Raw genomic sequence first — 18991 nt, 5'->3', positions numbered from 1 at the left:
TTTCTTTAACATTTTTCTTTAACATTTTTCTTTAACATTTTTCTTTAACATTTTTCTTTAACATTTTTTTTTAACATTTTTCTTTAACATTTTTCTTTAACATTTTTATTTAAAATTTTTATTTAAAATTTTTCTTTAACCTTTTTCTTTAACATTTTTCTTTAACATTTTTCTTGAACATTTTTCTTTAACATTTTTCTTTAACATTTTTCTTTAACATTTTTCTTTAACATTTTTCTTTAACATTTTTCTTTAACATTTTTCTTTAACATTTTTCTTTAACATTTTTCTTTAACATTTTTTTTCTTTAACATTTTTCTTTAACATTTTTCTTTAACATTTTTCTTTAACATTTTTCTTTAACATTTTTCTTTAACATTTTTCTTTAACATTTTTCTTTAACATTTTTCTTTAACATTTTTCTTTAACATTTTTCTTTAACATTTTTCTTTAACATTTTTCTTTAACATTTTTCTTTAAAATTTTTATTTAACATATTTCATTAACAATTTTGTTTAAAATTATTATATAAAAATTTTATATAACATTTTTCTTAAAAATATTTCTTTAACATTTTTCTTTAACATTTTTCTTTAACATTTTTCTTTAACATTTTTCAACTTCTTAAAAACATCTTCAACACAACATTAACTTCAACACACTGCACTTTTTTAAAATTACTCAATTTTAATTTTTTGATTACTTTTTTTGACTTTTCAAACATTTTTTTTTCGAATATCCTTTAATCGTACCAACTTATAATAAACAATTTTACAAAAGGTTTCTAATATAACAATAAACAACTATACTATCTCGTAAAATTTTTCATTATATGAATAGCTCTAATTTTAGGTTAATAAAACAATAATAATAAAAAAAACGTTAAAAATAAATTACAATAAACTTATTACTTTTATTTTTAAATATAAACGAGAAAAAAAAAGGTGAAAATTAATTATAATTACTAATAAACACACACACACATACATACATACATACATACATACATACATACATACATACATACATATATATATATATATATATATATATTATATATATATATATATATATATATATATATATATATATATATATATATATATATATATTATATATATATATATATATATATATATATATATATATATATATATTTTATATATATATATATATATATATATATATATATTATATATATATATATATATATATATATTATATATATATATATATATATATATATATATATATATATATATATATATATATATATATATATATATGTATATATATATATATATATATATTATATATATATGCAGTGCCTAATATCAATTATTAAACTGTTTTAAATGTTTACTTGACAGCTTTATTCCGCTTCAACTTATAATAACTTAGATTTGCAAGAACTATTTTAGATTTCAAAAATTTGACCCCAAAGTTTTCTTCCTTTTTGTCCTCGTATCTTAGTTGTATCGAGGTTAAGTTATATGAAATAGATATTCATATTTATGGTATTGGGAGCACCATCTACTAAAAAGTGAGACTTTCGAACGATTCTGATAATTTAACACGCAACTATTTTCTACCAATTACGGGAGAGGGAGATCGTCTGCCAAGACCCAGTAACGATTGTTTCTAAAAGTTAAGTGAAAATGCACATATTGATCATATAAGTTTAAAACCAGTTGAAAATAAAAATGAAAAACGGAGGAGGCATAGGAACCAATATATATTGCAAATGCTAAACTTAATTAAACTGTAATAAAATAAGAAAACTGGTTGGTAGCAGTGACGGATCAAGGTAGGAAAGGGGGAGGGAAGGGTATAGGGGTATGCATCCCCTCCACACACACACGCCGCCACCACCACCAGAACTTGAAAGTCCTAAAATATTTTAGAAGTGGAGGATCTCTTTTTTTTTTTGAGACGCAAATCTGATACAAAATATAAAAAATTTTCAACATCCCCCTCCCCCATCCACCAAAAACTCCTGGATCCTGGAACTGATCAGAAGAGTAATAATAAATAATAAATAACCAGAACAAAATTTTCTTGAACAGAAAATATTACCGAAGGGCTAAGTTTAATTCTTCCTCGTGCATCAAAATTGAGAGTTCCGTAAATAAGAAGAGCAAGGTCTTTTCTTCGTGCATCCATGGCAATACTTAATGCTGTGCTTCCCTCCTTAACAACAAATCAAATATAACACTAGTTGAATAAAAAGTTGAATAAAAAAGTGTAAGAAAATAGAGAACAATAAATAATAATGGAAACAAAGAAAACTAAAAAAATTGTAACATTAAAAATAAATGGGGAATTTTTAAAAGTTTAAATAAGGAACTGCATGGAGCAGTGTTTGGGGGATAAGAAGGGTATCCCACACCATTACCACCACATTATCTAAAAACTTTTTTGTGCTTTAACATCTAATTTTTTTTTGGTGGGAACTATCGTCAATTAAAGACATAAGTGGATAAAAGCGTTCCAATATGGAATTGAGATAACTGGAATTTAAACTTAGAACACATTGTGTTATAGTTTTTTTTTCTACAGCAAAGAAATTTACAGAACAAAATAGTAATAAAATAAATATTTTTAATGAATGAATTTATAAAAGTCACTTAGCATCAACATCCATGTTATGTATTGTTGTAGTGAATTAATGTGTAACATAATTCCATTCACTGTGAAATGGTATTTTAGCACGTTTTTGTGTAGTGTTACTAAATTTATTTGAAATTGCTTAACTTAAAACCGTTATCTGTGTAAAAATATGGAAATTTGTATTTTTGCAACTTAATGTTTTCATCCACTTATGTCAATTATGTGATAATTGTTCAGCACTTCCAAGACCCTCTTGCTGCATGTGACAGTTTTAGAACCCCTCCCCATAAATTTTGAATAAACACCCCACCCTCACCAGGCAATTCTAGATTCATCTATGGCATACAACAGTCAAAACAAATTATAGCATTACATTATCTTCTATAGTGACATCACAATCTGGATTACCCAATAAAGTTTTTACAATGTTTACGTTGCCATGATCACAGGCACACATAAGTGCTGTTGCGCCATCCTAAAGAAAAATAAACTTTATTATATCTATATTTATAATATATGCTCTCTCTCACTCTCTTTATATAGTAAGCAACCAGGGTTGAAGTTTGATTGGTGTCGAGGCCAGGTTTGATAAAATATATAGCTGGAGCCGGGTTTGTGACCGGGGCTGCATAAACATTTATACATCCTTAAGTATTTTTTTTTTAAATTCATGTTACATTTTGTATATATATGCATGTATAAACATCATTATGAACAACATGATCATCATAATCATCATTAACATCATGATCATCATGATCTTTATCATCATCGTCATCATCATCATCATTATCATTAGGCTTTAGCCTTTCTCTTTTATACTGTTTCTCTTATATAAACAATCAAAAGCATTTTCTTTCCTTAACTAAAGCTCACTCATACAATATGTAAGGCACTCTATTCGAGTTTTCTTCTACCACTATCATTTTCTCCTGAAGCTGCTACCTCTCTACATGCTGATACCTAATTCAATTACCTAAATCAAATTTAATCTTCTCTAACAAATGTTGTTGGATACAACGTTTTTTTAAATCTGTCTAAGATTTAAAAAATGCTTTCTTTTCTTGTCTTGTTAGTCACAACACACATGCATCTGATCATCTTCTCTTTCAGCAAATACTACATCATATAAATACTAAAGCTTTTATAAATAAAAAAGGATATTGTATGCCAGTATCTAAATAAATAGCAAACATATATGTTTATATCCATATTGTGTGTGCATAAATGCGCATCTTAGAAGCTTTTATTCCTTCTCAAATAAAAGCTTGGAAGCTTTTATTCTGTCCCTGCAATTTTAAGTCAAACCTCATTCTACTCCACTTTTTTCACCATCTTGACCAGTTGCTTTATTAAAGCGTAATCAATTTTTCCATCTTTTTCTTGCAAACTATTTTTTTCATCTTTTTCTTGCAATAATAAAAGGACAAATGTTCTTTTATTATTGCAAGAAACCAATATAAAAAAATCTTGTCCAATATTAAGCTCTGTTATTTTCAGTTTACTAAATCTTGTATCTTATTTCAGATGTTAGGTTCTAGAGACTTTTGGAAAGTCTTCAACAGTATCATTAACTTAAGTAAGTCTAACATTTAGTCTCATTCATGGGTCTAATCTTTTTACTTCTCCCTAGAATAGGGTAGAGTTGTTTGGAAAGAACCTCTAACTTGACTATTGAATCTAAAGACCATATTCTTCCTGCCATACCAGTTAAACAGGTTAATCCATTGTTAAACATCTAAATCGCTCTGGCTCCAAAGTTAAAGTTAATTTTCAGTTAAACACTTCTACAGTTTGTGACAAGATTTTGATCATAGTCTTAAAGTAGCGTTCTCCAGAACTCTCTTTAATTTTTGCTAAACTATTTAAACATGCTAAATAAGTGATTTTAATTTTAAAAAACTCTAGAAAACAATTTGATCTCTCTAACTATCCTATGACTAGTCTTCACTCTGTAATTAATTTCTTTATATAAAGTTTTTAAGATTATTAAGTCATTTCTTTCTAGCAGTAGTATTAAAGTTATTCTTGATGACCTAAAAAGTTTTCAAGATTATCAAGTCATTTCTTTCTAGCTGTAGTATTAAAGTTATTCTTGATTGACACTCTTCCTCATTTCAAGTAACTTTAAGAGTACCACAAGGTTTTATCTGTATATAATATAATATAAGGCTTATATATAATATAATATAAGGCTTCTGTATTGTGTCTTATTTACAATAACAATCTTTATGAAAATTTTACATCTAAAGTGGCTCTATTTGCTGACGACTCAACGTTATAATCTTGTCTTGACAAAAAGTATTCACTTTTTGATTGCTTAGAACAAGCAGACCAAGACTAAAAGCACGTTGTAAATATAATTAGACATGCTTTATTTGCCAAGCTTGAGCCCCTTTCCCATTGTTGTGGGAAACCCACTATAGCTGCATTTCTTTCTTTTTCTACAAATACTATCATGGTCAATGCTCAAACGAGCTATCATCTTGATTACGATAAACCAAAACTCATTCTTTCTCGGCTTCTTATTCAACAAGCTGCATCCTTTTACTATATCTATCTCTTCCTGCTATAAAAACTTTTATTAATCCAGTTTTTTTCCTTGCATATCAAAAAACCCTTATGACTCTTAACCATCTTCATTTTTTCCTTTTTTATACAACATACAACTTTTTAAGTCTTCAGTTAAATATTTCCTAGCTTTTTAACCCTAATCTCTATTTTAAAGTAACCCATAACTTTATAGTGGTTGCTTGCAACCTTGTTGGAAGTAAATTAGAGTTTAAAAATAAATGAATATATGCCAATATTTAATAAATAGTAAATGTAAGTGTAAAATTATAATATATAAACTCTTCTAAATTTTTTTCTAGCCCCAGCTATTAACCCCTGCTAAATCTTATAATTTTGCTGGGGCCAGGTTTGCAAAAAGTCTCATTTTTAGCAGAGGCCCCGGTCACTTACTATATATATAAAGATCTCTCTCTATATATATTTATATAAAGTAGTATATAGTAAAATAAAGTAAATATATATAAATATAAATATAAATATATATATATATATATATATTTATATATATATATATATATATATATATATATATATATATATATATATATATATATATATATATATATATATATATATATATATATATATATATATATATATATATATTGAAAAGGTCATTTAAAGTTTAATAATTTTAAATTAAAATATTATATATTATTATAATATTATATTATATTTTATTATACTGATACTATATATTATACTATACTATAAAACTCTTTTATTTATCACCCATTAAGGGTATAGTTCTTAAACTTAGTTTAATGGTACTGAAGCCAGCTGGTAATAAGGTTTCTAGAACTTCTGTGGTAGACCTTAAAGAGGCTAATTCCATTAACAGCTCTAAAACATCAGTCTTATCAAAGAGCACTGGAGATGAGAATTTAACTAGGAAGTTCATGTCTCTTACTAAGAGACTGTAACTTAGTAATGCAAACCTAATCACTTAATTGTTACTTACTTGGGCTCAGTTTCTCCTTTGTTTAAATTTTTTTGTTTTAGACCATGCTATGATTTGAACCCCATGACATAACCACATCAGTTAAACTTTTATCTCATACTTTTTCTATATCAGTTTTTCAACACACTTCATACCTTAAGACTGACTTCATTTTGTGATTTTATTCATGATAGTGCTTGGCAGATGTTTTTCATCTCACTGAAAGAGGCTTATCTTGCAGTGAGATAAAACTGATCTGAAAAAGATAAAAACTGAACTCATCTCCCTGAAAAATGAATTAAACAAATGTTTTGGATTCAAGCAGTAAAGAAAGCTTTTATTTTTACTAGTAGATTTTGATCTTTTATATATAGATGGTTATAAATCTCTCTATAAATATATAGATGGTTATATTTTACTCATCTTAGCTTAATAGAAATTGAAAATTAAATTAAAGAGCGTTTTTCTAAAAGGCTTTTATTGTTTTGAGAAAAACACAAAAAACTAATTGTCTGGCGAAGATTTATTGAATATCTATAACTTTGTAATCGTAAATAAAAATGATGAACAACTTTTTTATTGATACTAGCATAGTTAGATTTGTACGCTTATCAATATAAAATTTAAATGTTAAAAATCTCATTCTACCCCATTATCTTTCTTGTGCAGCTGCTATTCTTAAATGTAATCATTTCTTTTATCTTTTTTAGCAAGGAAAACTTACTTGAATATCTTTTTTTTATTGCTAATAATTATTGCTATTTTGTTGATATTGATGAATGGCAACCTCTACTTTATACACTTTCTCTACTACTAATCTTCTTCACTACTAAACTCTCCTGGAAACCAATCCATTGCAAAGTTAGCAAAGTTTGCAAAGTTGCTAAGGTTGCCTCTCTTTATTGCACTTACCATTTTAAAATTCCTGCTTTTATTCTCTATCTCTAAAAGTCTTTAATGCATCCTCATATGGAATACTGTTATCATATTTGGACTGGTTCTTCTTGTGATGCCTGTTCCCTTTTAGACAAGGTCCAAAAATACATTGTAAATGTAGACAGGATTGCTCTAAACTGCTAAGCTAGAGTCTCTGCCCCATTATCATAAAGCATATCTTTCTCTTTTTTACAATTACTACCATGGTTACCATGGTTGCTGCTCAAGTAAGTTTGATCTTTTCTTCTATCAATCAAAACTCAATTTCATGCTGAGTTTTGGTTGATGGTATAATTTTTATAAATATTACAAGTTAACCATGGTAATTAAATGGTAAACCAAAACTTTTTTCTCAAAAAGTAAAAGCATACCTATATTAAGATTTAAAGCTGTCCAAATATCTTCAATAATGTATAAAGTTTAATTTAATTCGAATGACTTGAAAACAGTTTAAAAGTCTTTATACTTTTTCAATTTGGTTAAAATGATTTCATATTGTAATGTTATTTTGCATCTTAAGAACAAAAGTATTTGCAATGATTACACAAATATTACTTTTACTTTACAGAATAAAGTGTGGATAAAACTTTTTGAAATCAGAAACTTTAAATTTAAAGTTGAAACTTTAAATCTAAATATAATTCTTATTATAAAAAATTATTAAAAGAATTCAGAAAATGTTTTACGAGAAGAAATTATTTCTATTACTTTTTTTACTATAAAACTTTTTACTGAAATATAAAAATCAACCATCACAATTTTTTCAAATGATAAAAATTTAAGATCACTTAACTCGCTCCTTGAAATATATAAGTTCATTTATTATTTCCAAAATTCCAACAATTTAAACAAAAGCATACTTGGATTAACTTTCTGACATCATACTGAAATACATCTGACTGACTGCTACATTGGCGGAGCTTGAGTTGGGGCAGCAATTAGTTTTTAAGTTATTCTTTGTTTTTTTTTCTTTTTCCAAAAAAACTGATATGGATTAGGTTGGCAAAAAAAACACTTTAAGTACATAAAGATATATATATATATATATATATATATATATATATATATATATATATATATATATATATATATATATATATATATCTTTATGTACTTTGCCTTGCATGAAACATTATTGGTAATGTTTCATGCAAGGCTATATGAAATTGCTATCAGCTGGGGCTTTAGCACAAACATTGAACATTAACTGAGAGTTCAGGCAGGATTTATTATTAGCATAAAAAAATTGTTTTATTTTATTATGTGTGTGCTGTATATACAGTCCTTAGAATTTTGAAAAATGAGATCAACAATTTACTGCCGCCTTAAACTATTAGAGAAATAATATTTAGTTACAAAAAACTGGGCAGATTTTTTAATCGCTTTGAGAACATTTCAAAAAACAAAAGAAAAGCACAATAAAGATTAATTAAACCGATGAGAGACAATTACAAAAAAAAAAAATGAACGGAAAAGAAAATAACTTTTAACACAAAAAAACTTAAAGCAAAATAAATTATGCTTAGAACAAATATTTTCGAAACACTCTTTTATAATTTTTTTATAAAATTAAGTGACATTTTTTATATATAGTACTTTATAAGGAAACAAATGTTCTTTTATTTATCAAAGAGTATAATATAATTTTTATTTATATACTCGTGTCAAATTTCCAGTGCTGCAACAAGGTTTGGGGTTAGGGGAGGCTATAGCCCTGGGCCCCGCAATGTTAGGAGCCCAAAAATAGTCAAGAAGACCTTTTTTTTTTAGTCATTTTTATGCTGTGGCACATAAAAAAGGCCTCCAAAATAAAAATAGCCCCCGGCCCCGAAAAGTCCTACATGATTCTAATAAAACTAACGCAAGTTTTAGTTTTATTGAAGCTAAATTATTTTATAAATAAAAAAGTTAATTAACAACTATTTTATGCTTTGCGTAGTTTGAAAAGTTTAACATATTTAAAACAATTCTTCTTAGTAAGATGAACAAATGAAATAATTAAATCATTGAGTTACTGTAGAAATTAAATTAACTAGATAGAAATCAGCTAAAAAGGTTAAAAATACTTTATGAAGAGGAAGTGGAACTGCTTCATAATACCGCTGATGATGTTTAGTGAGTGGGCTTTTTAATTTTAATTAAAATTTAAAACAGAAAAAAGTAGCTTTAAAGGGATCCCAAAGTGCCAAGACAAGTTGTGTTTATTTTAAAGAGAATGATAAAAAATGTTTGGGCAGAATTTTTTTTAAGTAAAACAAAATAATAAATTTATACCAATGAAAACAAACTTTGTTGTTTTACTCGAAACTTGCTGTCTCTACAGTAGCAATTCTCTCAGAGTCTTTAAAATATACACCGCAATCTACAAACTTTATAATTTATTCAAGCGCGTTTAATTCCAAAGAGTTTTAGTAAATGACATCATTGTAGAATTTCGATAAGAAATCTTAAAAATTTTTATTGTTAGCAAATCATAGATAAAAGTATAGAGACACTAATGTAAAAAAAATTTCATAAAATGTTGGGTAGGTAGGTAAGAGCGTAGATAGATGGAGGGTACTCAAAAACACTATAGCAAAATCAAAAATGGGGGGAGAAGAAGGGTAGAAATTCAGGCATACGCACATAATGGACGACCCCTTATTTGCTAAACTTTTCATTGGGTTACATATATTCTTGAAATACTTATTTAATCAAGCGAGATATATTTAATAAAATTTATTCTATAAAACATGTATTGCTTGTTTTATTTTATTTTTAAAGTTAAATAATTACTGTTAAAGATTGCAAAAAAAGTGTAGTATTATTGAGTCAATTTTGAAATCGAAATCGTTTAACAAAAAACCTTTCATTTTCAATTTTGCTAGTTTTTTGATGAGAGAAATGTAAAATACTTGCCAAATACAACATATAAATTAGGAAATATTAAATATAATGTTTTTTAACACGCACTTAAACACAATTTTATTTGCCATCTGTCTTGAATTTCTGACATAAAACATTTATTGCTTTAATTAATAAAATGTGTCTGTTTTATGCTCTGTTATGCATTAATAATATTAAAAAAAAATTTTTTTTTACTTTACATGGCCATTATGTACAAAAAAGTTAATGTTTGTTATTATTACTATTATTAATATGGAGTACATTAGTTTATATTTTAAAGGATGTTACTTAATTTGTAATACCTGAGGTGATATTTATTTCCTATATTTCAACGCAACAAAGACATTTTTTTTCAAGTGGCATAGTTTTACAATATCCATATTTACACTATTGTTCAGCGCCAACACTTAAACGGCTTAACTTTGACGTTTTAGCAATATCAAAATTCAAATTTTTATAGCTGATACGATTTTCAACTATTTTGTTTCTTTTATCCATACAGATTTTTTTTGTCTTTTTTTTAAGAGGTATTTTTTTTCGAATCAGTATGGAATTGCCAACATTTTAATTGTTTAGTTATCAAAATCTAAATGCAAAATACAAAATTACCTTATTATTTATATGCAAATCATCAAAGTTTATCAATTTCCACTAAATCGACATACTTAATAATATTTTCTAACTTTAAATTAAAGAATTCGGCTATTATCTCTAATGAATGATGCCCTTTACCAAAAGTATTTATTAATTTAAAATTTAAAAATTTTTTAAATGTCATTTCAATAGGAGAACAAAAACGTCATAGCAATAAACGGCTTAGATAAACTAAAAAAAAAATTCCCATTATTTACATAAAAAGAAAAAGATTCAAAATAAATAATAAGTTGATCAACGACTTCTATATATTTATTTTATTTAAGAGTGTAATATAAAAATCTTAATTTTATTTGTTTCTCGCGATCTATAAAAAATATTCTTATGTTTAGCTTACTATAAAATTTATGGAAAAGTAACATGATTGATGATAAACGCTATTTTTAAAAACAAATAAAACATTAACAAATAATATTGATTCAAAAAAAAATTCTACAATGACGTCATTTACTAAGACTCTTTGGAATTAAACACGCTTGAATAAATTATAAAGTCTGTAGATATTTTCGTTGGTATACATTTATTATTTTGTTTTCCTAAAAAATTTCTACCCAAACATTTTTTTTTATCATTCTCTTTAAAATAAACACAACTTGTCTTGGCACTTTGGGATCCCTTTAAGTTTAAGTATAATGAATTTGTAAGAATGGAGTGAGGGGGGAGGGGGAGAGAAGGTCTGAATTTCACTGAAGGTTTCAATATTTATCAGTTACTAGTATGTTTTTTACGGGGTAGGGGGGGGGGGCATAATGAGCATATGGTGGATGGGGAAATCTTTTAAAAATTAATTAATAAACATCCGCCCCAACCACTTCTATTAGGTATTCAAGAGTACATAATATATATATATATATATATATATATATATATATATATATATATATATATATATATATATATATATATATATATATATATATATATATATATATATATATATATATATATATATATATATACAGTATTGACCAAAACATTTGCAACCAACATTGAACAATGCTAAAAAGTTTTCCTAGTTTTACATGTCTTAAAAACGAAACAAACTATACTACCACAGCAAACAGTTCAGAAGACTGGAGTCATAGCATGCCATGACATGAGCAATCAGCTGACAGGTGACAGCACACAGGCAGAATTTTGTTGACAAGTGCCATTTTGCAGCAGACAAAACAAGTGCAACTTTTTTGGTTTGTTTCATTTTCTTAAGTCTGGTCCGTGTCAATGTCACGGAAGTTTTTTAATAATTAAAGGAAGTATCCAGAAGTTTCCAGAAGCATGCAGAAGTTGGCAGTAGATAACAAAGGTGGAAGACCGCGTTCCACCACTTCTAGAGAGGATTCTATGATCGTCAGATCCATCAAGAAGGATCCCTGGATATCATCAGTCGAGATACAAAAGCAATTAGAGCTGCCTGTATCAGACCGAACAATCAGACGACGTGGTGTTGAAGCCGGATCGTTTTCTCGACGCCCTGCAAAGAAACCGCTAATTTCACTTAAAAACCAGAAGAAAAGACTCCTGTTTGCTACATCTCATATTGACTGGAATGTACAGAAATGGCGAACTTTCCTGTTCAGTGACGAAGTTCAACATCATTGGGAGCGATGGCATTTGCTGTGTACGTCGACCGGCCGGAAAACGCCTCACTTTATGTTACTGCCATATGACCATGAAGCATGGTGGAGACAATGTAATGGTCTGGGGGTGTTTTTCTGCTAACGGTCTAGGTCCAATACATCGAAACGATGAAATAATGGACCGTTTCATGTACAAAAATATCCTGAAAGATGTTATGTTACCTCATGCTGAATGGAACATGCCAATAAAATGGGTTTTTCAGCAAGACAACGATGCGAAACACACTGCAAAAGTAGTCAAGCAGTGGTTTCAAGACAACCACCTATCAATGATGGATTGGCCGCCTCAATCTGCGGATCTCAACCCTATCGAGAACCTGTGGGAGGTCGTCAACGGCAGAATTAATCGTGAAGGTGTCCGTAATAAAGATCAACTGTTTGAACAAATCCAAAAGGCCTGGGCAGCGATTCCACAAAGTTTCATTGATCACCTGATCGAATCTATGCCTCGAAGATGCAAGGCTGTGATCGACAACAAAGGATTTGCCACAAAATATTGATAGCGAAATATAGCTTGGTCAACATTTTGTCGAGTTGCACTTGTTTTGTCCAGAAGGAAATCAACTTTTTTTAATACTTTTGATTAATTTATTAATTTTCGTGTACAAATAATGAACTTTGTGATGAATAAAACTTGAAGAACTTTGTCTCTAAACAGTTACATAGTTATTTCTCTAAATTGAAAAAATACAGCACTTTTATATAAAGAAACTAAATTAGCATTATTTGGTTGCACTCGTTTTGTCAGATACTGTATATATATATATATATATATATATATATATATATATATATATATATATATATATATATATATATATATATATATATATATATATATATATATATATATATATATATATATCAGTGATGCGGAGTCTCTAAAAGGACTCCGGATTTAAAAGTCACAAAAAACTACTTTATCCTAGTTTTTGATATCCAGGAGCTCTAAAAATATAAATTAGTTTTTGGACTACTAATAGGAAAAAGATTAAGACTTTTAGGTTAGAGGAACAATCATTTTTTGAACCCGGAGTCCTTAGGCATATTGGCGGCAAGGACTTCGGGACTCCAGGACTCCGGGGTTAAAAACAATAAGTTTCAAGTCATTAAATCTCATGAATTTTTTTCTTATACCAGATCATAAGTCAATAAACATGTTTAGAGCTTCTGGACTCTACAGACTTGAAAAAATTAGAGATATAAAACCGGAGTCCTTTTGGGACTCCGCATCCCTTATATATACATATATATATATATTTGTGTTCTGTCGTGACCTCAGGCACGGTGCTTATTTCATTATTATTTTTATTAACTTTGATTATTAATAATTTCATTGAAAATGCAATTATTGTTAAAAGTCTTTTTGTTTACAAAATAAATTGTAAAGATTACATTAGAATAAAAAACAGATACAAAAAGTTACATTTACATAAAAAATACTTAATAATAAAATCTATAATATATAATAAACATTCAAAGTTTTGACAATTTAAAACATATATTTTTGTAAACAACTAATAATAGTTTAAAAGGTTTACGACTTTGCAGATGTGGCACTGAGAATGAGCCACAAAATAATAGCTCGTTTGATAATATATACTTAAACCAATTTATGCTAGAAACCTCAAAACTTATCATATCTCGAATAATACAATTTTTAAAACATTTGAACAGAATACTTTAGAACTTTATTTCGCTTAGTCAGGGTATTTTTTGAACCAATAGAATTAGTTTGTTCGTAGATTTGGCGGGTTTTTAGAGTTCACGATTATTCTTTTTATTCTATTACACCAAGATGTTTTTGAGAACATTCAAGTTTATGTATATTTCCTTGTATGTCTGTAAAACAAACATGTTTTGTTTTACAGACAAACATAAACTTAAATGTTCTCAAATGGGTTAAAAAATCTGGTCAGTTTTTCGCAACTAAATATTATTTCCATGGTCAGTATTTAAGAGCGATTGCTCCTGCTTCACAACCAAGCCTGCAGTTAGCTCAGTATTGCTAAATGCTGATCTTAATCTAAGGAATGTGTATATATATATATATATATATATATATATATATATATATATATATATATATATATATATATATATATATATATATATATATATATATATATATATATATATATATATATATATATATATATATATATATATATATATATATATATATATATGTACACATACATTCCTCAGATTAAATACATAAATATAATTACATAGATTGTTTACACAAATATAAATACACAGATAATATACATAAATATATATATATATATATATATATATATATATATATATATATATATATATATATATATATATATATATATATATATATATATATATATATATATATACACCTTAGTTTCACTTACAAGTATATACTTATATGTGAAACTGAAGTGAAGAAAAATATTTATGGGGACAGAAAAAATTAACAAGGACAAAAAAAAAATTAATTTAAATCTTATAAAAAATTAACTTTAAATAACTAAACAAAAAAATGTTTTAGCTTACATCGTCAATGGCATTAATGTCACATCCTACATCTAATAGTAGTTCTACAACACCAATGTGTCCGTGTGAAACTGCTAGCATTAATGGGGTTTCACCTGTCTATATTAAAAAGATAACAGAAATTATTTTTTACTTTTTTACTTTTGAATTTCAACTACTTAGTTATCTAGCAAAGTTTAAAGAAGTCAAAAATTTGTTGAAAACTATTTTTTTTTTTTTAAATAATAAAACTATTAAAAATATTATTTGAATAAAATTAAAAAATTCAAACTCATAAATAAATTTTTAAAACTTTAACAAAGTATAAAAGCTTCTTCTGTAGTAACATTTACTTTATTTGATTTTATTTTGAATAACTAATTGTAATTTTACTTTTTCTGTTTTAGTCTCATTTTTCACTTTTTTCTAATATCAAGATGTGAATTAATGGTTTATTCTCTAACTTGGTTCAGACCAAATAAATATATTTAAAATATTTAATAAAACAGAAAGAAAAAGCAGCCTTCTCGACAATAGTGAACTCTTTAAAATAAAAAAATAATTAAAAACACAAACAAAACTTTAAAAAAAATCAGAATGTCTGAATAAAATAGATGATTGACTGAATAAAAATAGCAGAATGGCTGAATAAAATAGATGATTGGCTGAATTAAAGAGTAGAATGGCTGAATAAAATAGAGGCTAAATAAAATAAAGTAACAGCTGAATAAAATAGAAACATGAGCATGGCTCAGTATCATAGAAAAAGGACTGAACATATTAGAATAGCAGTAATTAAATAAAATTTGTTTGTTGAATAAAATAGTATAATGGCTGAATATAAAAGAAAAAGCAGTGTTTCTGGATAAGAAGTCAATGTTAGATGGTTGACTTTTTATGTTATTCTTGGTCAACAAAACTTGTTTACAAAGAACATAAATATAGAACTATTAAAAGTGTTCAACTATTTATCAATTACAATTAATGTTCTACTAAAAGAAATTATTGATAAATTCTATATTTTACAAATTCATAGACCCATCATTCATTGGATAACTACAGTTTAACTTAGGTTAAGCATAAACTTAAGTTAAAGCCATATGCAAACTTTATTGGTTCTTAACTGAGCTAATAAAAAGTGTCAAAGCTAAGTTGATAAAAAGTGTCATCGTTGAGTTGATGGAAAGTTGCCTGAAATTATAAAAAATATCCTAGCTAACTAGATTATGTCATAACTAAGTTTAACAGAAAATGTGTATGTTTAAAAACTAAAGTGCAGAAAATAAACAAAAAATATAGTTGTGTCGAAATATATATGGCTGAATCAAAATACACAAGATTGTGTCAAAATATAAAAGGCAATGTCAAGATAATAAAGTTGTAATATATATATATATATAATATATATATATATATATATATATATATATATATATATATATATATATATATATATATATATATATGTATATATATATACATATAATATATATATATATATATATGTATATATATATACATATAATATATATATATATATATATATATATATATATATATATATATATATATATATATATATCAGGGCCAGATTTAGGGGAGGGCTGAGTGGGCTGCAGCCCAGGGGCCCCCACAAATTCGGGGCCCCCACAATTTTATGATATTTAAATAAGAATACAGAAAAAATATTTTATTTATATTTACACATATTTAATTAAATAATATTGAACTTTTTTCAGACATTTAAAAATTTTTATTTTACTAACTAATAATAGATGTATTTACGTTTATTGACAATGAATGGTCTCTAAAAATCAAGATAGGATAGTTTATGCCGTCCGCGATCGGTGTGCACCGTCGATTGTAATAATATTAGTAAATGTGATTCTAAATATACACATGTGGGTTTTCGGAAATATAAAATACACATTACAGACTATCTATCTGTAGATAAATTATCGTTATTTGTTCGTTGCACTTATTGCATGTCAGACGTCAGTTAACAACAGTTGCATACACAATAGACAATAGTTACAGACTTTATTTGTTTCTTAAATTATAAGTTAACCAGTGAATAGTGTTAAAATTTAAAAATGGAAGAAGATCGTCATAAATTAAAGCAAGTTTATATGAGTGGTACAGATAAACGAAAATTGGCAAAAAAAAAAGATAAAAAAAATACAGAAATAATTTCAAAAACTAGGCGAATGACAGAGTTTTTCATAACACAACCCAACACAACTTCTTCTTCTTCTGAGGTTCAAAGTTTTAAATTTACTATACAAAGAATAAATATTACTTTTAATAATATATATTTTTTATATTTAATAGCATATAATAATAAAATATATGCAGGTTAGGTAGTTTAAATAATAAATATTACAATTAATATTTTTTTCATGTATACATACTATACTATACTTATCTCTTCAAATTTACCTTTCCTAATTAAAATTGTTGAATATCGAAAAAAATTATACGTATATTGGCCACTTAGGTATATATTAATTAAAAAAAAAATAATAATAAAAATTGAAAATCAAACGCATTAATACTATAAATACAAATTTAAAAAAGTCTTATCAGTTTAATTTTCATTAGGTTCATATTTTAAATATTTTTTTTATTTCAGTCATATCAAATTGCTCTACCGCCTCAACTATTAACTATCACCAAAAACCCTTCACCTCAAAATATTGTTGAAGAAACAAATGAAAGCTTAAATTTAGATATAGGATTATGGCCTGAAAATATGACAGGATTAATAGATTATTGGGCAAAGTAGGAAGTTCAAATTTACAAAATTGTAATGAAGAATTATTTATACAAAAATCAAAAAAGCAGTTTGATGTGAAGTTTACTCGTAAATGTAATAAATCATTGTTTGAGCGAAAAACTGCTAACGGAGAAATAATTAAGCGTTCATGGTTATGTTTTTAACCATTCAATGGTAGCATTTTTTGTTTTGTTTGTAAATTAATGTCCAAAACACGCAGTCAATTTACTCATGATGGTTTCTGTGACTGGAAGCATGCAGATAATCGATAAATAAGTCATGAAACTTCCAAAGATCATTTAAATTCTGTGATAAATTTAGCTGTTCGTTCAAAAGAATGAGGCCGTATTAACAATGAACTTATAAAACAAAGTGAAGATGTAAAGAGTTACTGGCGTAATATAATCAAGAGACTCGTAAGTGTTATAACATTTATATGTGAACAAGGTTTAGCATTACGTGGTAAAAATGAAATTGTTGGTTCGTCTAAAAATGGTAACTATCTTGGAATTCTAGAGCTATTAGCTGAGTATGATAATTTTCTTAAACAGCATATTGAAAATCAAGCAAATCGTGGAAGTGGGCACACTAACTATATATCTTCTACTATCTGTCAAGAATTAATAGAAATAATGGGAAATAATGTTTTGAATGAAATAATTTCTCGTATATAATTATCTAAATATTTTTCAATTTCATTAGATTCAACACCTGGTGAAGGTCATATAGATCAATTAACATTATTTTTTAGATATATTGAAAAAGATACACCAGTGGAAAGATTTTTGGTATTTATGCCTAACTAAGGCCATAAAGCTCAAGAGATGTATGATGGTTTAATAAACTTTTTAAATAAATATGACTTTAACATAAAAAATTGTAGAGGCCAATCGTATGATCATGCTTCTGCAATGAGTGGGAAATATAATGGTCTCCAATCAAAAATTCTGAAAAATAATAAACTAGCTTCCTGGATTCCATGTGCTACACATTCCCTAAATTTGATAGGAAAAGCAGCAGCCAAGTGCTGTACTGCTGCTGTTGAATTTTTTGACTTTTTAGAGCAGTTATGTATTTTTTACGGCATCAACAAAACGTTATGAACTACTAGTTAAAGCTCTAAGTTTAGAAAATACCAAAACCTGTATCCATGTACCACAATGAGTTAATACTACACGCTGGTCATGTAGATCTGATGCAACAAAAGCTCTTATACTAGGCTTTAAACAATTTAAAAGTACTCTAATTCAAATAGCTGATGACTTTGAACAAACAACAAAAACGCGTTGCGATGCAAATTGTTTATACAAAAATTGTGCACACTTGAAACTAGCATTTACACGGTTTTTTGGAATAATATCCTTGAAAGAGTAGATAAAACTAATAAATTACTGCAAGATGCGACATTATACCTTAATACTGCAATATCTGCTATTAAGTCTTTAAAGAATTTTGTTCAAGCTAAAC

At 26.6% G+C, this 18991-nt stretch overlaps 1 protein-coding gene across 5 annotated transcripts in view; it reads right to left on the bottom strand.

Moving 5' to 3' along the window:
• Nucleotides 1-1349: 1349 nt before the first annotated feature.
• The window catches only part of LOC100203056 (KN motif and ankyrin repeat domain-containing protein 1), a 48998-nt gene continuing 31356 nt past the window's right edge, over nucleotides 1350-18991 (bottom strand). For all 5 annotated transcript variants that reach the window (XM_065817089.1, XM_065817091.1, XM_065817090.1 and 2 more), the window contains 4 exons: nucleotides 14770-14868; nucleotides 2984-3085; nucleotides 2077-2190; nucleotides 1350-1641 (listed from right to left, as the gene is read on the bottom strand). In XM_065817089.1, coding sequence (XP_065673161.1) covers nucleotides 1582-1641; nucleotides 2077-2190; nucleotides 2984-3085; nucleotides 14770-14868 — 375 coding nt within the window. In that variant the 3' untranslated portion in view covers nucleotides 1350-1581. The remainder of the gene's footprint in view (nucleotides 1642-2076; nucleotides 2191-2983; nucleotides 3086-14769; nucleotides 14869-18991) is intronic.

This window comes from Hydra vulgaris, chromosome 14 (genome assembly GCF_038396675.1).
Source record: "Hydra vulgaris chromosome 14, alternate assembly HydraT2T_AEP".
Taxonomy (NCBI): domain Eukaryota; kingdom Metazoa; phylum Cnidaria; class Hydrozoa; order Anthoathecata; family Hydridae; genus Hydra; species Hydra vulgaris.
Note: the sequence above shows the minus strand (reverse complement) of the source record. Positions and strands in the feature narration are given on the sequence as shown.